This window comes from Telmatherina bonti (genome assembly GCF_933228915.1).
Source record: "Telmatherina bonti genome assembly, chromosome: 14".
In the NCBI taxonomy this organism is placed as follows: Eukaryota; Metazoa; Chordata; class Actinopteri; order Atheriniformes; family Telmatherinidae; genus Telmatherina; species Telmatherina bonti.
Window position 1 is genome coordinate 12,005,456 of NC_136612.1, and position 24,868 is coordinate 12,030,323.

General features: G+C 40.6%; 1 protein-coding gene across 1 annotated transcript; it reads right to left on the bottom strand.

Moving 5' to 3' along the window:
- Nucleotides 1-9,596: 9,596 nt before the first annotated feature.
- On the bottom strand, nt 9,597-18,598 carry tspan34b (tetraspanin 34b; the record flags this gene model as incomplete). Its single annotated transcript, XM_079252671.1, has 7 exons — nt 9,597-9,656; nt 9,739-9,831; nt 9,940-10,065; nt 10,139-10,246; nt 10,337-10,411; nt 14,365-14,580; nt 18,542-18,598. The coding sequence occupies 7 exons, from the start codon at nt 18,596-18,598 to the stop codon at nt 9,597-9,599; spliced, it is 735 nt and encodes a 244-aa protein (XP_079108797.1).
- Nucleotides 18,599-24,868: the final 6,270 nt, after the last annotated feature.

Sequence of the window (24,868 nt, forward strand, 5' to 3'; positions counted from 1 at the left end):
CAAACACGGCTGCGTTGTGGAAACTGCATTTTACACGCTGAGCCACGGAAAGTTGAGCGGATGAGGCGGAGGGAAAGCTGTGCATGTCTGTGAAATGTGAAGCTTTCAGGCAAATGGGCTGATCCACTCCTATTTTGCTTCGGAGTAATCACCGTTTAGGGAGTTACAGCTCTTTTCTTATTGGAGGAAACGTCTTCGTTGCTTTTCTCGCAATCAGGGAGAGGTGTCTGAGCGCAAACACGGCTGCGTTGTGGAAACTGCATTTTACACGCTGAGCCACGGAAAGTTGAGCGGATGAGGCGGAGGGAAAGCTGTGCATGTCTGTGAAATGTGAAGCTTTCAGGCAAATGGGCTGATCCACTCCCATTTTGCTTCGGAGTAATCACCGGTTGGGGAGTTACAGCTCTTTTCTTATTGGAGGAAACGTCTTCGTTGCTTTTCTCGCAATCAGGGAGAGGTGTCTAAGCGCAAACACGGCTGCGTTGTGGAAACTGCATTTTACACGCTGAGCCACGGAAAGTTGAGCGGATGAGGCGGAGGGAAAGCTGTACATGTCTGTGAAATGTGAAGCTTTCAGGCAAATGGGCTGATCCACTCCTATTTTGCTTCGGAGTAATCACCGTTTAGGGAGTTACAGCTCTTTTCTTATTGGAGGAAACGTCTTCGTTGCTTTTCTCGCAATCAGGGAGAGGTGTCTAAGCGCAAACACGGCTGCGTTGTGGAAACTGCATTTTACACGCTGAGCCACGGAAAGTTGAGCGGATGAGGCGGAGGGAAAGCTGTGCATGTCTGTGAAATGTGAAGCTTTCAGGCAAATGGGCTGATCCACTCCTATTTTGCTTCGGAGTAATCACCGTTTAGGGAGTTACAGCTCTTTTCTTATTGGAGGAAACGTCTTCGTTGCTTTTCTCGCAATCAGGGAGAGGTGTCTAAGCGCAAACACGGCTGCGTTGTGGAAACTGCATTTTACACGCTGAGCCACGGAAAGTTGAGCGGATGAGGCGGAGGGAAAGCTGTACATGTCTGTGAAATGTGAAGCTTTCATGCAAATGGGCTGATCCACTCCCATTTTGCTTCGGACTAATCACCGGTAGGGGAGGTACAGCTCTTTTCTTATTGGAGGAAACGTCTTCGTTGCTTTTCTCGCAATCAGGGAGAGGTGTCTGAGCGCAAACACGGCTGCGTTGTGGAAACTGCATTTTACACGCTGAGCCACGGAAAGTTGAGCGGATGAGGCGGAGGGAAAGCTGTGCATGTCTGTGAAATGTGAAGCTTTCAGGCAAATGGGCTGATCCACTCCTATTTTGCTTCGGAGTAATCACCGTTTAGGGAGTTACAGCTCTTTTCTTATTGGAGGAAACGTCTTCGTTGCTTTTCTCGCAATCAGGGAGAGGTGTCTGAGCGCAAACACGGCTGCGTTGTGGAAACTGCATTTTACACGCTGAGCCACGGAAAGTTGAGCGGATGAGGCGGAGGGAAAGCTGTGCATGTCTGTGAAATGTGAAGCTTTCAGGCAAATGGGCTGATCCACTCCCATTTTGCTTCGGAGTAATCACCGGTTGGGGAGTTACAGCTCTTTTCTTATTGGAGGAAACGTCTTCGTTGCTTTTCTCGCAATCAGGAAGAGGTGTCTGAGCGCAAACACGGCTGCGTTGTGGAAACTGCATTTTACACGCTGAGCCACGGAAAGTTGAGCGGATGAGGCGGAGGGAAAGCTGTACATGTCTGTGAAATGTGAAGCTTTCAGGCAAATGGGCTGATCCACTCCTATTTTGCTTCGGAGTAATCACCGTTTAGGGAGTTACAGCTCTTTTCTTATTGGAGGAAACGTCTTCGTTGCTTTTCTCGCAATCAGGGAGAGGTGTCTGAGCGCAAACACGGCTGCGTTGTGGAAACTGCATTTTACACGCTGAGCCACGGAAAGTTGAGCGGATGAGGCGGAGGGAAAGCTGTGCATGTCTGTGAAATGTGAAGCTTTCAGGCAAATGGGCTGATCCACTCCTATTTTGCTTCGGAGTAATCACCGTTTAGGGAGTTACAGCTCTTTTCTTATTGGAGGAAACGTCTTCGTTGCTTTTCTCGCAATCAGGGAGAGGTGTCTCAGCGCAAACACGGCTGCGTTGTGGAAACTGCATTTTACACGCTGAGCCACGGAAAGTTGAGCGGATGAGGCGGAGGGAAAGCTGTACATGTCTGTGAAATGTGAAGCTTTCATGCAAATGGGCTGATCCACTCCTATTTTGCTTCGGAGTAATCACCGGTTGGGGAGTTACAGCTCTTTTCTTATTGGAGGAAACGTCTTCGTTGCTTTTCTCGCAATCAGGGAGAGGTGTCTAAGCACAAACACGGCTGCGTTGTGGAAACTGCATTTTACACGCTGAGCCACGGAAAGTTGAGCGGATGAGGCGGAGGGAAAGCTGTGCATGTCTGTGAAATGTGAAGCTTTCAGGCAAATGGGCTGATCCACTCCTATTTTGCTTCGGAGTAATCACCGTTTAGGGAGTTACAGCTCTTTTCTTATTGGAGGAAACGTCTTCGTTGCTTTTCTCGCAATCAGGGAGAGGTGTCTAAGCGCAAACACGGCTGCGTTGTGGAAACTGCATTTTACACGCTGAGCCACGGAAAGTTGAGCGGATGAGGCGGAGGGAAAGCTGTACATGTCTGTGAAATGTGAAGCTTTCATGCAAATGGGCTGATCCACTCCCATTTTGCTTCGGACTAATCACCGGTTGGGGAGTTACAGCTCTTTTCTTATACGTTACATTAAACTCAATGTAACGTCTTTTCTCCGATGACAGACCATATATCAGCTTCTCTGGTTGAGACTGATACACTTTTAACAAATTCATCCGTTTTAATAAAAATGAATCAACAAACAATGGAAAGAAGAAGAGCTGCTAATGAACCTCGGCAGGTGCAGCTCATCGGTTATTGTCGATAGCTTCGCATCTATCTGATGTTTGAGGAAAGACACGGACTGTCTGTTGGTGTTTTTGTCTCCATACAGAGACTGTATCTGCAGATTAGTCTTTTGGTTTTCATGGTATTTTGTACAACCCAGTTATTAAAAGTGAACTTTATTTTTAATTGTTGTTTTGACTATTTAACATTTTCCTCAAATTGATAATTTATATACTATATTAAGGCTTTTGTACTAATGTATAATTATACCATATTTATCTAAAATCCCATTTTACGTGTGTTGTGTCTTCGTGTAATAACTCTCCTGTCTTTTCTGGTCCTTTGCAACTTGCCTTGTAGCATGTTAAATCTATTCAAAACCATGCTGCTCCCACTGAATATAAAAGTTGTTCATATAGTGGAATAAACCATCATATTTATCTTAGTCAACATCACATATCAAGCTTTACTGGGTATTCGATTCATGAGTCATGTGTTGTCCAAACCCTGGATGAAGAGCGGGTGTGAAAACCCGAAAAACTATTCACGTTGTAACATGTAATAGTCAGGCAGCAGAACAGAGCTTCGGTGATTTCTGAGCGCAGCGGGAGACGCCTTGTCCTCATCCCGGAAAACAAGTCTTGCTGAACGGCTTTCCCAGTAAGGAGAGAGCCGCACCAAGGCCAGCATGTCCCCAATTAATAAGCGCTTTATACTACAACCCACAAGGACTGTCCATGTCTACTGAAAACAGCTTCACAGTGAAACCAGCAGGTGAGCACCGATGATCCAAAAAAGAAAAAGTGACGAACGGTTCACCAACATGGATTTGTGCTGGAAAGCTGTGAAGTTTGCTGCTTTGCAGCAAGGAATCAGCCTCGTCTGGTTTTACAAACAACGACTAAAACACAGTCACAAGCATTTTATTTTAATTGATTTTGTTTTTGCGTGCTGCTAACTTGGGAAGGAGACGGAAAAGAAGGTGCTGCTCCAACACGCTGTGTCTTGTGTCTTATCTGCTTCTGGCTCCTGACTCCATATTGGATCTATGAAGAAACGCTTTGCTTGTCGACATTAGCGTCTCTGAGCCCAAATGTTTCATGAAAACATCTTCAATTCATGTTAAGAAAAATACTTCGCAGGTTTTCAGTTCCGTTTAATTCATTTAGGAAATGTTGAGCAGCTCTTTTAACTGCTGCTTTTTGTTGACGCATTTTTCCGTCGACCTCCTGATCGGTGCGCTTTTGATATTTCTTTGACTTTTATCCCAAAATAATCAACATGTAAGGTGATACATCAGCTTCATAAGCTGCTGAAATAGATGTTTCATGTGGCGAAGTATTTTTAACTTCGATCTCAGATCTTTATGTTCTAGTTATTATTTCGCTGTCGCTGTGTCTTGGAGGTAAGCACGTTATATCCGTGCCACGTTGCAGATGGTGCTTTTAACGAACAGAATGCATCAAATCTTGTATTACTGAATATAAGAACAAAATCTTTCCAAGGTAATTTTAAGCCACCAGCACTTCCGTCGAAAGGAGCTGACAACGCAGCTTTTATTTACTTGCTGCTACTCCAAGTTCCTCACATTAAATATCTGCCATCTGGAGTTCATGTGAGTCTCTGTATGGAGACAAAAATACCAAGAGACAGTCCGTGTCTTTCCTCAAACATCAGATATATGCGAAGCTATCGACGTTTATCGATGAGCTGCACCTCAGCTAGGGGGAGAAATCTGACACCCACCAATCAGGCTGCTTGTCAACTCATTTGCATACTAAATGCTGATTGGTTGTTCACTGGGGGAGAAGGAGGGGGGTCCCCAATGCAATGCTGTACAACGCAGCTCTGTGCAGTTTTGGCTGATTTGATTTGAGGGGCCAAAGTAGTTGTTTGAGGGGGCCTTGCCCCCTCTTGCCCCTGCCTAAAGCCAGCCTCGACTCCTGAAAGTATAACATGGAAAAAGAAAAGAAAAAGGAATGTGAATTTTAATTTTCACAGATTATCTGGCTCACTTAAACTGCCAGAAGATAAAGAGTTTTAACAAATATGTTCATCATTTTGTATGTATATGTAAGTTACCTTCTGCAGTTTTAACTGAAAGTGATTAAACAATTGGCAATAAAAAAAACCATGAAAAGACTTTTTATTTGTCAAGTTTGAGGGGGATTGAGAAGAGGTGGAGAAAAGTATGGGCTTACAACATACACAACATCTGTGTGTGTGTGTGTGTGTGTGTGTGTGTGTGTGTGTGTGTGTGTGAGCCTGTGGCTGGCAAATAATGGCAAATAAAGGTACCTTTTGATTCCACAGACCCAGAACATGTTTGTGGGATTGCTGTAGTATTGGTGTATTCCCTTGGAGAGAACTGGTGGGCTAGTTTCAGTCAATACATAGGTTTTAACCTATTGCCGCTTTTATACTTGTTCGCATCTTTTGTCAGATTCAAGTGTGATTGGCTGTTCCGGGACGTGTCATCTACTGGTTGGCTGCTCCTAAATTCTAGTTACCTCCAGATTTCTTTCCCGCCTAGAACATACACCTTTGCCAAGATTGCTTTTTGTAATGTAATGGCGGCCTCTGGCAGCAGCTGTCTACCTAACTACTCTCTCAAATTAATCTTTGTGTGTGTGTTTTGAGCTTCTGACATTGTTTAATTAACAAGCTGCGAGTGTTCAGTCTGATTATAAACAGAAGTTAGACATTTTTAAGTAAGAGAACTGCAGTCATTGGGAAGAACTTCTCATTTTCCTTGAGAGTGTTTGGGTTATGTTACTTTTGTTTGTTATTTTGGCTTTGGATGAAGACTTCAGTTTTATCCATTATTAATTTATTGTATGTAAACTGATTTTACTTTCAGAAAATAGTAAGAATGATTTAAAGGTAAGCATGTGAAGCCTGCATACCGGAATAAACATACTTTTGACTTTTTCTTTCCAACTTCCTTTTTTACTCTGGCCTGTTTTACATGTGGATCTTCAGAGAGGTCTGACAGTACCTGATGTCGGACTACCTTTTCGTTCCACAGACCCAGAACATGTTTGTGGGACGGCTATAGTATTGGTGTGAGGGCATACACAAGACAATGTTTTGTCATTCAGACCCAAAGCTGTAAGACTTACATTTCCCAAAGAAAGTGCAGGAAAAAGTATCTGTTATAACCCGCTAGCTAAGGCTGCTAGCATTACATGATGTGTCAAAGGTGTCACAATTTTTTGTTCCTGAAGAACGGGCGAAGGAGAGCCTGCAGGTCCTGACAGAATGCATGCTGCTGGATATGGATGAAGGTCATGTGTCTGTCGCTTCTTTCTGTGGAGGATTTCCACAGAATTGGATTTATGATAACTGGGTTTCTGCTGTTTAGTGTGTGTGGTTTCCTGGTGTGTTGCAAATTTTGGAAGATCTGTGATGTACTATGCCAAGCAACTAGCACTTGAACTCATGCGTGTATAGAGCTGGTCCATGAACTGGATGCCAGTCTGGCCCGAACTGGCAGGCTGGTTGCGGTTCTGGAGCTCTTCTGTAGGTGGGAAACATCGTGGGGAAACTGATGCTCAGCTTGGTGGAATTTGACCCCGATTCGGCTGTTTCAGAGCCCAACTGAGACCACTAAGGACCAAAGGCTGAGCCAGTACTCAGCCTGACTCAAAACAAAGCTGCTATCTGAATGTTTCCCTGTACTGGCCTTGGGCAGGCTGGTTATCAAATCTCCTGGAATGTAATGCTGTCTGAAGCTCGGTCCAACCCCACTCTCTTCTCAGGCCTGGGGAACTAAGCTGAACTCAGCCCGTCTGTGTAGTTGTTCCATGTTTGTCTGTAAAATCTTCCTCATTTAATGATAATTATGTTAAGATGTTAAGGGTTTAAACTTAATGATCCATTTAGGTTTTTACTTAATCTTTCCAAAAAATCTCATAAAGAAAAGAATCCACTATTAAAGTTTGTACTTGTTTTGCTTTTAAACCCCTTAAACACACTTCCTAAACAAACTCATAAAGTCACAATCCCCCCCAGTAGCTCATAATAAACCATGCTTAATAACACATAAAATAATCCTTTTTGAGACTCATGTCATCACATAATATATCTATAAAGACCTCTCTAAGGTTATTTTTGCTATTATCAGAAAAATAAAAAAACATATTCATTACATATTTATTACATATTTATTACAACCAGATGGTTCTTAACTGCTCTGCTTTATTTAACTCAGAACAACAGCTTACAGACTGTGATGGACTGGCGAGCTGTCCAAAATGTTCCCTGCTTTTCGCCCAAAGACTGCTGGGATAGGCTCCAGCTTCCCAGCGACCCTTAATCAGACTAAGCAGTTGGGATAATGAATGAATGAACAGCTTTTAGACTGCCCACGCTGGTGTCACACCGCCCCCTTGTGTTTCTAACTCTTGCTGCAACTGCAGTCGCCACTGTGTGGCTCATATCTAACAATATTAACCAAAAACAAAAACTCATGTTTCTTTTAGCTCTTAAATATGCATCAAATTTAAGCTTCTGATAACAAATAGTCTCAGATGACATAAATGTACACACGTGCCAAACAGCACATACAAGAACTCTTTTTTCTGAACTCTTGACTGAGGAAAAGAAAAAAAAATGTATCCACAAATATTTGAGTCGAATAACAAGAGTCTCCGAACTCAAACTTGTGATCACAGCACCACAAAGTGAAAGGCAACATCAGCAGACTGTAAAGCCGGTCGGTTGCAGCGGGGAAACTTCCAACACTTTGAGGACTGCATGTTTTCAAGAACCACAATTTAATTCCCATTGTAGCCTTAAAATTAGGACAAAACATCAAACTTTTGTTAAAGAAGCCTATAAAATAGACCTTTAATTTGCTAAATTAATTCTAAAAAATCCTGAAGTAAAAATGAAGCAAGACTAACTGGTCCTACAGTTTTTACCACATCATCAAGGCAAACATTCAACTTATATGTTTGCCTGCAAGTGTCTACTGTACTACTGTCTATTATTTATATTATACTGGGCATATTAAACCTGTCGTACTTTAACCACTACTTTCCGAAAAGGAAGTTAATCTCATTTCAGGAAGATTCTTTCCAGACAGCGAGCACAGAACAAAGCCGAACAGACATGAATAAAGTGCAGCTTCCTTCTAATGGTAAATCATTACGCATATGTTGTTTGTGTTGAGAAAATGTCTATTTATTCTTGTGTGTGTGTGTGTGTTTGAGGGGGACCAAAAACTTTTAATTTTTATAATCTAAAATCCATTTCCAGATACAACTCCATTTAAAAAGAAAAAAGACGTCATGAAATCATCTTCACATCTCTCTCATCTATTAAACTTGGAAGTCCATGGATAGTTTCTGCCTGGATCTCATCTCATCGGAGACCAGAAAAGCCTCCAGAAGTTGCTGTTTGGAGGTTTACAACCCTTCGTCTGTATGGATGCTTCACAGTTTGTCAGTAGGTTTGAGTTCAGGGGTTGATAGGGTAAGCAGGGGATAGCAGCCACAGTTGTATTTTTCCAGCATGGTATGGTGAGTTGTTTTTACTGGAGAATACTTTGCTATCACTGCAGGAAATCGTCAGCTAGATGAGTTTCGCAGAGGTCATTTGGACACCACCCGATATCCTAGAGAGGTCAACCATGTCACCCTCATTATTCCAGGTGAACCACCAGAGCCTTGTTGGGACATGGTGACCAGTTCACCAACCACCCAGAGCTCCATCCTTCTGGACCATCAGGTGTAACACGGCATTAATCAATGAAGAAAAATATTTGCAAATGATTCTTTGTGTATTTCCGAGCCACAGCAAACTTTTCTCTTTGTAAACATTGCTTCACCCTTTATCGGGCACTCAATGAACTACCTTGAAATGAGACATTTTAACCTAAAATTGTCCTTCTGGTATGTGCAGAGACCTCCATTCTGTTGTTACATGTTTTTTTTTTTTATTAGTTTTATTCTGAAAGTGAAAGAAAAAGTGATCAGAAATAGTCAACCCTAAAGGATTGCTGAAATACAGCTACAGTACAACTATCAGCAATTTAAACAGACATGACCAACAACACGAGATAAATCTGCAAATCTAGTTAAAGTCAGTAAGATCAGTCTTGTTTGTGTAAACTCGCTTTAAACATGTTCTGTAAAATGCCCATTTAGCCACTGTACTTCTTATTAAGTATACTAAATAAGGAAAGCAGCTGATTTGCAGCTTCGTCTTCCTATTATGGACTTCTCTGATATTCCAGAAATGCATGAAGCCAAATAAACACATGAGATCTTTCATGGAAACATCAGCTTTATTCCAAAGTCAATCACTTCACAATTTACAAACAAAAAATGGTTCACCATCTTACAAGCTACATGATGGCAAAGAACTTCCACAGTTGTGCTTCCCGTCTCCAACAAGGACTCCAGCTCTTGTTTCATTACCACAATAACTGTATTGTATGACTCCTCATGGACTGGCTGTGTTGACGGCAAGAGCACGTTTACAACACATGGTGCATAGAAATAAAGGATTTACATTCATAAATGAACTCTATTAAATATATTTCTGCATATTAAAAATATCTGTTATGTCTTTAAGTTGATTGCACAAAACCAGACAGGTCTCTGTCATCAATGCGGAGCCACTGCAGATAGAAGACGTAAAAAGACTAGTGATTACAGGGATCCTTTTGAAGCGTTCACAGTGTGTACTCAGCCCATCGTGGATTCTATCCGGCAGTACAGGATCATTGAGACGGCCATGGCACATATCTGAGGGTGAAATGCATTTTAGTAAAGTTACCAAATGTGTACTAAACAGGAAATAAATCCTCTGCATGATGATTCGTCTTACCTCCAAAACTGCAATCCCCAAGGCTACAGCCACAATCACTACAGCGTTCCCATCAAGCAGATGCTTGATTTTCGGGTAACAACCAAGGATATTCTAGTGGAGATGACAAAAAGAGGTAGAATTAACGCCATTATTAATATAAAAATGTCTTGGATCATGTATAGAAGTTATTTTTCTTTCCACTTGGTAAGAATTTCATACCGCGTTTTGTGCCAAAGTTTGATTGCATGTGACAGCACCCAGACAGCACTGTAGCGGATATGTGCCGTTTTTATCAAACGGAGAATCTGTAAAGTCTGAGAAGTTGTAGAATCCACAGCATTTCAACTGGAGAGAGAGCAAAGGGTTAACTGAAGCTGAACAGGAGACAAGTCATTGTCAAGTCTTAAGATGTACGTACTGCACTCATTGTGATATTCCACAGTCCTGTGATGTCGTCGTTTTTCCCGTAGTCCTTCTTGATGCTCTTAACAGCTTCTGTGCCAACCTTTGCAAACAGCTCATCTACCTGTGATGCAAGCACACAGGATGTGACTTTGAATCCCTGCTGATGCTTTGGTCATGACAATTTGCTTTTATAAGTTTTTTAATGATTTACCAAAGGTCTGAACGCCAAAACCACGATAGCTCCTGCAACCTCTGCGATGAAGACCAGCAAGATTATGATGAAAAACTGAGGAAGATCAGAGTCAAAAGTGTTATTTAAGACTGCAAAGTCTATCAGGAAAAAAAACCCCTCAATCTTCACCTGTCTGAAGAGTAAATTACAAGTCATTGTATTTCTTGTAAATAATGTTACTAGTAAACTTGAAGTCATAAAAGTGGTTTTGTTTGATTGTAACTGGAGAATAATGCATATTAATGCAGATTTGATTAGTTTCAATCGTGTGTAATAGTGCAACGTACATGTTTAGATAATCTAGAATAATGGAATGAATTACATAAAGAATACTTTTATAATTAAGGTTTGTAATTAAGAAAAGAAAGAAAAAGGCTTTTAAGTCAAAAGTATTCCCCCAAAAATATAACACATTAATTCCACAGAGTAATATCTGCAATGACTAATTCATTTTGATATTTCTATACACTGTTCAAAAAATAAAGGGAACATCCGCCAACTCCTGGACAGTCTGTGGTGCAACTTGGCGTTGGTGGATGGAGCGAGACATGATGTCCCAGATGTGCTCAGCTGGATCCAGGTCTGGGGAACGGGCGGGCCAGTCCATAACACCAATGCCTTGGTGTTGCAGGAACTGCTGACACACTCCAGCCACATGAGGTCTAGCATTGTCTTGCATTAGGAGGAACCCAGGGCCAACTGCACCAGCATATGGTCCCACAAGGGGTCTGAGGATCTCATCTCGGTACCTAATGGCAGTCAGGCTACCTCTGGCGAGCACATGGAGGGCTGTGCGGTCCTCCAAAGAAATGCCACCCCACACCATTACTGACCCACTGCCAAACTGGTCATGCTGGAGGATGTTGCAGGCAGCAGAACGTTCTCCACGGCGTCTCCAGACTCTCTGTCATGTCTGTCACATGTGCTCAGTGTGAACCTGCTTTCATCTGTGAAGAGCACAGGGCGCCAGTGGTGAATTTGCAAATCTTGGTGTTCTCTGGCAAATTCCACCTGCACGGTGTTGGGCTGTAAACACAACCCCCACCTGTGGACATCGGGCCCTCATACCACCCTCATGGAGTCTGTTTCTGACTGTTGGAGCAGACACATGCACATTTGTAGCCTGCTGGAGCTCATTCTGCAGGGCTCTGGCAGTGCTCCTCCTGTTCCTCCTTGCAGAAAGAAGGAGGTAGCGGTCCTTCTGCTGGGTTGTTGCCCTCCCCACGGCCTCCTCCATGTCTCCTGATGTACTGGCCTGTCTCCTGGTAGCACCTCCATGCTCTGGACACTACGCTGACAGACACAGCAAACCTTCTTGCCACAGCTCGCATTGATGTGCCATCCTGGATGAGCTGCACTACCTGAGCCACTTGTGTGGGTTGTAGACTCCGTCTCATGCTACCACTAGAATGAAAGCACCCCCAGCATTCGAAAGTGACCAAAACATCAGAAAGCATCGGAACTGAGAAGTGGTCTGTGGTCTCCGCCTGCAGAACCACTCCTTTATTGGGTTTGTCTTGCCAATTGTCCATAATTTCCACTTGTTGTCTATTCCATTTGCACAACAGCATGTGAATAGATTGTCAATCAGTGTTGCTTCCTAAGTGGACAGTTTGACTTCACAGAAGTGTGGTTGACTTGGAGCAACATTGTGTTGTTTAAGTGTTCCCTTCATTTTTTTAGCAGTGTATAAAAAAACGTATCAGTCCTTGTATCATTCATATGAGACCTTTTTCTTGGTACGGCAGTATTGCACACAACCACCCTGCAGGGGAATATTTGAAGAAAACATCTCAGAAATAGCTTGTACAACATTAATGGCTGTGCAATTAAGATTTTCAGCTAGTTATAGGTTAAAAAGATCTGGAACTACTTGACTTTCGGTACATTTGAACTAATCTGACCGTATTAAAATCATTTAAATGTAATAGACTTCTAATCAGGGCCTGTTTTGACTTCTGGCCTACTAGAGTGGAAAAATAAGAGATGTAGCACACAGAGACATGTCAGTCATCAAGCCTCAAGCTTGATATCAAGTTCTGCACAATTCAGTCAGATGTGTTGCAGCAGGGATACTTGTAAACTCTGCAGGACACTGGTCCCTTGAGGACCAAGACTGAGGATCTCTGATGTATCTGGGCGGATCTTTCGCAGGTCTGAGACAAGAGTGAGCATCTAAAGAAACACGTAGGACTGAAAGATGATTTAGCATCCAACAAGCCCTACTGAAGATAACAGGTCAGAGAGAGTTCAGAGAAAACAACTGAGTCGGCTACATCAAGATTACATCACCTGACTGTGCCTGATTCTATACTGCTGGGCACCATGAGAGCAGAACTTCAAACACTGTTGGATTCATTTAACATGAGAAAGGTGCGTTGGAACAAGAATACATTGAAAACCTACGGGACATCGGCCCTTTGGGACCAACTTTGGACACCGCTGCCATAAGATATATAAGCTATTTTATGTATGTGACTGTGCCAGCCTGATACATCAGATCAAATATGTATTTGCATTTAAAACATGTATGCATACCAAATAGTTTGTTAAAAGGAGCACATGTGTGAATGTATTTCAGCCCAACATGAAGAGAAAGCAAAGAGATTCTGGTGTGACTACCCCTCGGGAGCAGTTCTTTCCTGGGACATGTCCCATGAGGATGAAACACACAAGAAAATGCTGAGTGATGGTGTTATTTAAGGCATGATTAGATCTGAAATTGAATGAATGTATGAAAAATAAAAGGGGAAAGGATCAACCAGGCCCTGAAACGGAGAGAATAGCAGTCCAACGAGAGTATAAACAGTGTGAATCCTCATTCAGACTAAATTCTTTCATTCTGATTCAGCCGATGCACCTCACTGTCTTCAAAGTGTCTGATAGACGTTCATTTTACAACTTCAGGCCTGTTTTTGAGTCAGACATGACATCAGATGAAATGATGAAGTGTTGTCAAACACATGACACCTCTCTATCTCACATTCAGACTCCGATATTTCTAACCGTGCTTGGACAGACGTAGTCCCAAGACATTCTGGGGTGGAATCGTCTCGTTTTCTTCATAAAAGATGCTGCAGTCTTTCCTTTGTAAAAGCAGATGATGAAAGAGGCACGAAAGCTCTTTCTTTGGTATTTAGAGGATCTGAACATCTCTCATCGTGGCTGCAGTTATTTTACTCAGTTGGAAGCTTTTGACACGACAACTGGTTTCTCTTTTTGTACACTTTCTCCCTCCACCAGAGGTCAGTAAAGTCTGTTTTATTTAGACTCCTCTCTGTTCTCTAACGTGGTGCCAGATTTTTTTTTTTTTACCATAAAGCATAATTTCATCCTGTATAATAAGCAAAGACCTGTGTTTAAACATTTCTATAATGACACTCTGGCATATATAAAAACTCATCAGGAACTCTCAACAAAAAGGCCTTAAAAACTGTAAATATTTGTCTCACCTACAAATTTTTTTAATGTGTGTGACGTTCTTGCAAAATTCACAGCACCTGGCATCATGGTTTTTATTATGTCTGTATACTGAAAGTATACTGATATGTTCTCTCTTTATAATGATAATAAAAATAAAGGATAATTTCATCCATCTTACATTTATCTTTTTTTAAGCAACATTAAACTGGATGATTCTGCTGTAGATACAGACTTTCTACCAACTGGAAATTTAGTAACCTGTCTGCACCTCTGTCTGTCCAGACATCAACTAAATGCTTCTCCTTCTACTTACATCATCATACTTACCTTGAGTCACTGTTTTCTGCTCTACAAGTCTTAAAGTTTAAGAAATAACACAAAATATGATCTAAATACTGTCAAAATATTCTCCAGTCTAGTTTAGGGGCTTTGGCAAAATGAGCACTGTCCAAATGCTCTTCTGATTTTTACCACAAACACTTTAAACGTCTCCTCCATCGCTTAATAAGTTCAAAATGAAAACATTATAAAGTTTCTCATTATTTCCTGAAGCCTTGTCTGAGCAGTGTGAGGCAACAACTCACCAGCAGCAGCATGCATTTGCTTTCCTTGACGGCTCCACAGCAGCCGAGAAAGCCGATGAAGACCAGCAGGGCCCCTATCGCTATCAGCAGGTAGCCCACGTTGAGCACGTAACTCAGCTCTTTGGGCGCGTTTTCAATCTTCCCGAGGAAACCGATGATCGACCCGCTGTCCACCTTCACCCAGATCCCAACACCAAGGATGGCGGCTCCTGCCAGCTGAGAGGAGGGAAGTGCTTCAGTTCAGGAGCATGTCACATGCCATGGAGAAGGCTGCTTCAGCTTGTTGCTATTTAGCAGACATTATAACCTGTTGTGAGCTGTTCATTTACTGTGGGTAAAGTAATGATGTGTCTGCACTCATCTGCTGTTACATGTTACAAAAATGCGTGTGTGTGTGTGTGTTGCGCTTTTCTCTGAGCTTGAAGAACGGTGGCTATGCAGGCTTTTTGAGACGTAGCTCTAACTTTCTGTGTACATGTAAGATTAAATATTGGACAAGTTGTTTTGAATAAGACATAATGCCTAAAGAGGCTGAAGAACATGTGGATTATAATGAACTGACACGAACAATGCAAAGACACACATCCAGATGTCAGGATCACCAGTTCTGCACCAGCTGGACCTTAAACTGGTGAAGCAGCTTAGAGATTGAAGCAGGTTACAGAGAGGTTACATATTAAGGACAGAGTTGTCTGTACAGTGAAGAGCAGGAAACTCCCATAAAGTTGCAGGTATTGCCAAGTAGATGGACAATATGTTGTTGTGTGGATGTTTTTTGGGGGGTTAACGATGAGGGGGGAGAAGGATAACGTAAAAACTGGAGGGATTTATGTGTCTAGATGGAGATACGCTCACTGGCCTTTTTATAAAGTCATTTATCTGGAGCCTTTTTACCCTCAGAACTGCTTTAATTCCAGAGGTGTCAAGAAACAAAGTACAAATACTTCGTTACCTTACTTAAGTAGAAGTTTGGGGGTATCTAGACTATTTTCTTATCAATTATCACTTCATTTTTTTGTTTGTCTCCTAATACAAATCTGTTGCCCTTCCTACAGATAAGCTTATATTTACTTATATTCTAACAAAGGTTGCTGATAAGTTGGAGTCTTTGCAACATTACAATGCTTACAGTCATTCCATCCAGGCCATGAAATACATCTTAATGCTCATAATTTAATTAATTTTTCATCAGAATCTATGTGGCTGAAAAGGTGCAGTGCTTCCCAGACCTGCATTACTTTTGCTTTTGCTTTTATACTTTAAGTCTTTTTTAAATCAGTACTTTTACACTTTGACTTAATTAAAAAAATTGAGTTGGTACTTTTACTTTTACAGATGTCTTTTTAAACCTGAGTATCTATACTTCTACCTGAGTACTGAATGTGAATACTGTTTAGTTCCTGGTGTCACAGATACAACAAGGTGTTGGAAACATTCCTCAGAGATTTTGCTTCATGCTGACATGAAGCATCACACAGTTGCTGCAGATTTGTTGGCTGTATATGCATGTGGGTTAGTACACTGAATATAGATAATCTGAAAGTTGTCTTTTGTCCCTATAAGCCACCGTACCAGAGGGTAACTACACTGTTTGCAGATTATAATGGGAAGCCATTGCATGTACTTCTCTCCCTGTGTGGATCCTCCTGGTCCAGATGTTTTCTTATTAAAAGAAGTTAACAGCTACAACACAATCTATTTGAGTCCTCCTGCACCATACAACCAAGTTTCTACACTACAGCTAGCTGAGGAAACATCCCTCACACGACTACGCCATCAGCAGCTAATTGTCCAGTTTTCTTGAGTCTATTTTACCAGAGATGTGAACTTCATAAATGAATAGATTAAAGTTAAAGTTAAGTTGCCAGCTATTTATTTGTGAGCTGCTTTTCTTTCCTATCTATAAATTATCCATGTTCCCTTCATGTGAGACGTGTGCCACACACTCCAGTTCCGTGAATGCATCCTTAGACCAAGTTGTGAGAAAAATAGTGGGATTTCTATATTTGTGTTCACTTAAATTTACATGAATGGTGCGCAGTTTTATTCTATTTTCACTTGTATTTGTCCTTTATTTTTGGACTTTTCCTGTATTTTTTAATGACTGCACAGTAGATTTTATATAAGTCTGTTGAAAATATATTATATATTGTAGTTTTTTGCGTTACTAAAATGTTCTTGTGGGAAAAATGTCAGAGTAAAATTGTTATGCATGGAAATTAATTGCAGTAAGCTCAGTTTTTTCTTTGTGCCACAAGTTTTCTTTTTTTTTATTAATCTTTATTCATCCACTTTCTATATGGTTCAGTCCCCTTCTGGGTTGCAGGGAAGCTGGAGCCTATCCCAGCAAGCACTGGGTGAGAGGCAGGAACATCCTGGTTTGAGGAAAAAGGATCTCACATTCAAAGCTTGAGGATGTTGAGTCACCTCTTAAGGAATGGTAACAGTGAAACTTCAAACAAAATGAAATTCTAACTAGTTATTCCCACCAGTATAGTACATACTGCTGAGATGTGTAACTTTGATTTATTCTGATCCAAATCTAACCACACAGCTGCCACTGTGGCGCTCCAGGAGTTGGCCACCCCTGTTACTTCTGGAGATTTGCTGTTTTTAAGAACCACACTTTTATTTCTATTTTAGGCTTTAAAATAAGGAAAACAACATAAAACTTTAGGGGAAAAAAAGGATAGGATACATTTTCTTCCATGCGATGTAGATATTTTTGGGAAAATTGAAATTCTAGCCAATATCTCACTATTCTTACCAACACTGCTGGGATGTGTAAGTTTGAGGTATTCTGGTCCAAATCTAACCATTCAGTTGCTGTCAGTCATTATTCTTTGACAAAAAAAAAATAGACTTAACCCTAACTTGGCTTGTAAAAAATATAATAAAATAAAAAAGAATGAATCAGTCTTTTGAATGACTCTTTGAAAGTTCCTGCTAAGATCCAGAAATCCCGTCTCTAGCTGACAGGAGTGGCAGCAGGAGGGGTCTTCTGCTGCTGTTATATGCTGTGTTGTTCTGTGTTCTCCTCTGACCATCAACATGACAACTGCATCCCACCTGGGTGTTTTCTTTTTCCAGAACATTCTCTGTGAACACACTCAAAAATAGAGGTACCAGCTTGTACCTAAAAAGGTACAAATGCTTGTCGCTGGGGGTGTACTCTTTTGAGAGACATTTCTGTACCCTTCAGTTCTGATCTATTTTTGTACCTTATCAAGTTCAACCTCACCTTATCAAGTTATGTTTTTTATGTTTTCACAGCATTAGGCCTGGTCCATTCCACTTAGCAATATTATCTTATCTTTAATCCAGAAATAACCTTCAAAAACTCAAAATACTGACCAGACATACACTTAGTTTGCAGCATCTGACCTTCATTGTCTGGTGTAGTAAATGACTGTTAAGTAGTACTACTGTCATCACTCAGCTCTGCTCTAGTTTGTAACATTACAGCCACTAACATTACATTTTTCAATGCTGCAGGTACCCTTATGGTCGAAATGGTACAAATTTGTACTTTTTGTCACTTTGAACCCTTTTTCGTACTCTCAAGGTGTGCTTCTGGTCTCTTAAAGACTAGTATTGTACTTTTGAGAGAACATTTCTTTAAAATGTACCTATAGGTACAGAAATGTCCTTATCTTGTACCTCTATTTTTGAGAGTGAACCCTGGAGATGGTTGTGTGTGAAAATCCCAGTAAATACTCAGACCACCAACCATTACTCCATGTTCAAAGTCAACTCATCCCATTTCCTCCTCATCCTGATGCTCAGTCTGAACTTAACAACTCACCATGTCTACATGACTACATGTGTTTAGTTTAGATTAGCTGATTAGATATTTCTTTTAACAAGCACCTTAGCAGACGGCCAAATGAATTGGCCTGCAAGCAGGGGAAAACATCTATGTACAACGAAACCTGGAGAGGTGCCGTCGAGGGAGGGTCCACCAACCAACAGGTTATTTAAATAAACTATTTTCTTTTCAAACTTTCTGCTCATGTGGTGGAAAGATCTATTGACATGTGTTCTGTCTCTCTGTGCTGATGTTCTCCCACTTTATTTGCATGAGTACACACTAACATCTAAGCATGCAGGAGTCAACTGTAAAACATGAAATCAAAGCTAACTTATGGTTAATAAACAGCAGAAGATATTTACTTACAAAGATGATGCCATTGAAGGCAAACATCATGACTTTGAGGAAACCAAAACATCCCATTTCTGCAGCTGATAGTATTTCCTAAAGAGAAAAAAAAGTGGTTAAAATGTGCAAATTAGTCAGAAATGACTTTAAATACTATTAAATGTGAGTGGGTTGCGTTAATACGACCATCATTTGACAGTTCATTGACCAGAGTGTCAACTCTGTACTTCCTCTCTGACACATTCACTGCTTGTCATTAAGGTTTTATTTTTGGCAGCTTTTGGGACACCAGAAGTAAAAACACATCTGTAAGAGTCATTCATGTCCGACATGATGTGTGTCCCGATGTCAAGAAATTCAAAGTAGGTAATACATTCACAGCGTTGTCAACTTCACAAAGTGGCGACCAAGCTTAATAACTTATCTAACAATTGGAGTCCCTGAAATTTTGCGACTCAGCACCTTTCATCGGGACTGGTTGGGGGATTTTAAAGGGGTGAATGATTGAGGAAGTAAGCTTTTCTGTTTTTTTAATGTTTTTTTTTCATTACACAAATGGAAAACCAGCAATATGCAAATAAAGCAACCAAATTCAGGAACTAGAGATCAGAATCATTGATATTAAAATTCCCAGTATGCCAGCAAATTTTCCCTTTTTAAAGCTAAATTATTATACAAACAATCCTTAACCAGAAATGAATCTACATGCTTTATTTTAGACAAACACTCGTATGGATTTGCATAGGAAATGTGGCCGACCATCCACGGTTTTAAGCTGCTTCAACGTTTCTTTAAAATGTGGTGTATGTGTTTGTGTAGAGCTCCAAGAAGGGGAACAGTGCCCTTTGTGTGGCGCAACAAAACAGATAAACTGTGTTTCCAGTGACAGTGACAGGGCAGAACTCTTCTGTAAGTAGCAACAGGCTGCTTTCTTAGAACAGCACAATCCCTTGTGACCTCTCTTCTCCATTATTTAATTCATACCTGTGGTTTTGCTGAAGCATTTTAGTTTTTTTATGTCTTTAATTTAGCCAGGATGGTTGCATTTGGCCAGAAGGGCCATGACAACTAAAAATCCAAGATATTCCTTTCTTTTTCCAGTTATAAAAACAGCAACAGGATTCCCTCAGGGTTCATAAAACACCTTTAAATGTATCTCTAGAGGGGAGTGTATGTAAGCTGATAAGTTAATGACATCACCACCTTCTGCTAATATCCACTCAGAAATAAGAAATTTAAAACAGGAAGTTGTTGGTAGGTTCGTTCAGGTCACTCGTTCTGTTACAGTAAAGCTGCCGTTCATCAGGATAATCATACAGCTGTGTGCGTGACGCCGTTGCCTTGACTCCCCAAAACTCCCACAACCGTTTCACTACTTCCTCGTGGTCAGCAGCTGCACTCTGACACCGAGGAGTCAGCTTGGTGATGTATTAACAAGCTGAAGTCACATGCAAATCGTGCAATGTCTCCTTAATGGCTGAAAAATGATCCACCAGAAACCTTTCCCTGTCACAAAGTACCAAAGCAGAGATAACTCCCTTCTCTGTGCGTGCTATCACGCAAAGCGATCTGCATTTGTTCTCTTCTCAAAGAACCCAAACTGTTTCTGCAGAACAGGCTTCCATCAAAAACAGAAAAGTCTCAAAGGACTCCATTGAGGGGAATAATTACAGGCAGGTCTCGGGAGACAAAGGATCATTGTTGGATGGATCCCTCTCTATGTTGGTACGCTGTTTGGATAAATAACAACACAAAAAGCTAACATGACAAATCCTCTTGTTTAAACTGAGGTAAAAATCTGAAAGTGAAGTTATTTCTTCTTACCTGCAAGAGAAGCTGAAGGCTGTGCTGTGAGACTATATCAGTCTCCACCTGCTCTGATGGAGGCTGTTGTAGGAGAGCTGTGAGGTCGCAGGAACACAAGGGTGTATTATTCTCCTGGCTTCAGTAAATAACCCAAAGTATACCCTCTAGTCTCTTGTTTGCTATGGCTTTGTTACTCTGTGGCACATAAAAGAGCCTCTGAGGGACTTTTTCAGAAGTCTGCTCTTACATTTAGGCTGCTGGCTGGTTATAAGTGCTGGAAAGAGCAAGACGGGGGTGTGTGTGGGTGTGACCAAAGCAGCTGGGTAATAACACATCACCATGGAGTCAGGCTTGTAGCTCCAGAGGGAGGGAGTGTGGGGGAAAATGGTAGAGGGAGGTCACCTGTATCACCTGTGTGTAGCTACACAAGCCCACACACTGCATGCTAAACTCATTCATGGTATTAAACTGGACACATTCTGTAAGTACGACAACAAAATGCGGCTGGCAATAGCTGCAAAAATTGTTCCAGAACAACTAGGTAGATTTTTCATTTGCTAGAGGAAGCTGTGCCTTCCAGTGGGGGTATCCACAGTCACGGGCACAGCTTGATTGTAGCTTAACAAAACACATGTAAATAGCCACAACGTATGCAAATAAAATAAAAAAGCTCCAGCATTTTTCCTGAGACAGCTGTGTACAAAATACACACAGCTCCACACTTACAAACCCCACATTTCAAAAGGGTTGCAATGCCATGGAATTAAAATTTAAAATATTATAAATCAATATTATAGTCACAATAAAACATGGAAAATATTAAAACTTGAAGTGAGAAGTATACAAAAAAGTCAGTTCTTGGATGGCAGCAACATGGCAAACAAACATTTAAATAGGATCAAGAAAAGGTTGAAAACAGAGCTAGGTGTAGGTGAACAGGAGGAGGAACATGAGGCAACTAATTAGTTACTAAAAGAGCACCTTAGGGAGGAAGAGTCTCTCAGAAGTTCAGTAATATAAGACTGATTATTCTGTGATCTATTGTTCCATCCACCCATCCATTCTCATCCCCTTATCCGGGGTCGGCAGAAGCCTAAGCAGGGAAGCCCAGACTTCCCCAGTCACATTTGCCAACTCTTCAAAGAGATCCTGAGGTGTTCCCAAGCCAGCTGAGAGATATAATCCCTCCAGCGTGTCCTGGGTCTCCCCCAATGTCTCCTCCTGCAGAGACGTGCCTGGAACACCTCACCAGGAAAGCGTCCAGGAGGCATCCTAACCAGATGCCCTAGCCACCTCAACTGGCTCCTCTTGATGTGGAGGAGCAGTGGCTCTACTCAGATCTCCTCCTGGATGACCGAGTTCCTCATCCTAAAGGAGACAACTGCATCAACTGCCTGGCCACCCTGCGGAGGAAACTCATTTCAGCCGCCTGTATACGAGATCTCGTTCTTTCGGTCACGACCCACAGCTCGTGACCATAGGTGAGGGTGGGAACGTAGATCGACTGGTAAATCAAGAGCTTCACCTTTTGGCTCAGCTCCTTCTTCACCACGACAGACCGAACCGTCTGTCGATCTCACGCTCCATCCTTTCCTCACTCGTGAACAAGACCCTGAGATATTTAAACTCCTCCACTTGAGGCAGGACCTCACTCCCGACCCGGAGGGGACAATCCACCCTATTCCAGCTGAGGACCATGGTCTCAGATTTGGAGGTGCTGATTCTCATCCCAGCCGCTTCACACTCAGTTGTGAATTACTCAAGCGAGAGCTGGAGATCACGACCAGATGAAGCCAACAGGACCAAGTTATCTGCAAAAAGCAGGGACCCAGTCCTTCTTCACCATGACACGGCACAAAGTTCACATTACTGCAGATGCCGCACCGATCCACCTGCTGATCTCACCCTTCGTCCTTCCCTCACGCATGCACAAGATCCCAAAATATTTAAACTCCTCCATTTGGGAGATATTGTCACTCCCGACCCAATCTGATCTGTTGTTCATGACATCAAAAGATTAAGATAATCTGGAGGCATCTTAGTGTGCAAGATAGAAAATAAGCCTTACATGTCCATTATCTTTGGACCCTCTGGCAACAATGCATGAAAAATAGACATTATGATGTCATAGAGATCACTTCGACAAATCAGCCTTTGCTCTCTGTGAAATCCACCAACACAGCTACAATGCAAAGAACAAGCTGCATGTGAACACAATAAAGAATCGCTGCCAACTTTTCAAAGGAAGAATATTTAGATACTCTGAGGCAAACAAAGTCCGATAATATTTAAGAAAACCAGGAAGTCAATGAAATCATGGATGACTCCTCATGAGATTAATCTATTGTAGGTTTGTAAGCCTACAGCAGCAGGTTTGGACATTTTTTGTAACATCATTAACCTCAAGGTAATGAGTAAACGGCCTTGGTCACCACCAAGGGCTGTTTTCTGACATAACAAAAGCATTTCTGTCATTATTTGGAATCAGTTGAGTGATGATAATGACTCAGTTAGAGATCACCTGGATCGTCTTGAAGCGTGTGAAGACAAACCTCGTTATCTTGTAGTAAACAGTTCCAGCAGCAGCTTATCTTGAGGAAAAATGTCTTGTCTTTCTGAGTTATAAGAAAATGTAACTTATAGCCTGACGATTATGAGATCAAATAATTAACGAGGGATTTTGAGATCATCATGAGAAAAACATCTCAAATTATAATGAACAGATAATAATGAGTAATATTAAAATGAAGAAAACTAAATAAGCAGTAAATAACATGCTCTCTCTGCTTGTAGATTTGATTTTTTTTTTTTCTAAAAAGAAAGATTTGTACATGTAAATATAAAGGACATTGATAAACTATTTATAAGAAAAATAATATTTAAAGTTTTATTTATATAATTTATTTATACTATTATATTTATTAAAAAAGAAATATTTATAAAAAAAATGAAAACGAAGGAAAACGTAACTTACAACATGAATACAAGCCTGACAATTATGAGATCAAATAATTAACGAGGGATTTTGAGATCCTCATGAGAAAAACATCTCAAATAAATAAATAATGAACATGTAATAATGAGTAATAATAAGATAAAGAAAAACTAAATAAGCAGTAAATAACATGCTCTCTCTGCTTGTAGATTTGATTTTTTTTTTCTAAAAAGAAAGATTTGTACATGTAAATATAAAGGACATTGATAAACTATTTATAAGAAAAATAATATTTAAAGTTATATTTATATCATTTATTTATACTATTATATTTATTAAAAAAAGAAATATTTATTTTAAAAAAATGATAGGAAAACGTAACTTACAACATGAATACAAGCCTGACAATTATGAGATCAAATAATTAACGAGTGATTATGAGGTCATCATGAGAATAACATCTCAAATAAATAAATAATGAACATGTAATAATGAGTAATAATAAGATAAAGAAAAACTAAATAAGCAGTAAATAAAATGCTCTCTCAGATTGTAGATTAGATTTTTTTTCCTAAAAAAACAAAAGATTTGTGCATATAAATATAATGGACATTGATGAAATATAACCATATTTTGGATATACTTTTCCTGGTAGAGTTTATGGTTAAATTCTGTCAGTTCTTGTATACTTAAGCTGCATTTTTGCATCTGATGAGGAATCTTGTGAACTGGAGCTGTACTGGTAGATTTAACTTCTGCTTGAGGACGAGCCTTTAAGTTTTACTCTTTGCTTTTTTTTGTTAGAAATAAATCAAATATAGTGGTAAAGTTACAAAACATACTGTATGTTAAAGTCACAAGACTTATAAATCAATTTCAGCTTCAATGAATTCGACGCGACAATCAGTAATCCAAATGCATATGAAAGTATTTTATTATTTTCAGGGTGAAAGCTGTGACGGAAAAAGGGAAACAAACTGCAAACAGACTTGAAATATCATTAAATGGTCTCATTCGAGGTTTTTAAGGAAATGCTGACTGCTTGGAGGCAGATCCATCTGTGTGTCGATGTTCTGCTTGAATTAGGGATTTTAAATGGCTATTTACATATTTATTATTTGTTATTATCTCATTTTTAAATTGTTCGCCTGTGTGATGTGAATTTTCTAACCGTTCTGCTGCTTTCTTGGTCAGGACGCTCTAGGATAAGAGATTTTAATCCCAGTGAGGTTCTACACAGCTAAATAAAGGTTACATAAAAAGGATAAAAGTAATAAAATTAAAGCTTTAATCGTCGTCTTTATCCCAGCTTCTACACATGCAGAGGGAAACACTAAAATCAGTTTCTTTGTGACTTGTGTTCACCTGGTTAGTACCCGAAGAATCAGACATACTGGAATTGTTTGGGGCTAAAAACATAAATACTGTAGGAAAGTAGGTTTTAATTCACTTCACAGAAAGTTATTTTAATCTTTGACTTAGAATTTAACATCTTCCTAATAAGAAACCTGAAAAAGAAAACCTAAAATCACAGTCTGGAAGTGCAAAAACGGATCATTTGTACATCAGATGAACGTTGCTGTGGAGACAGGGACTGCAGTGGG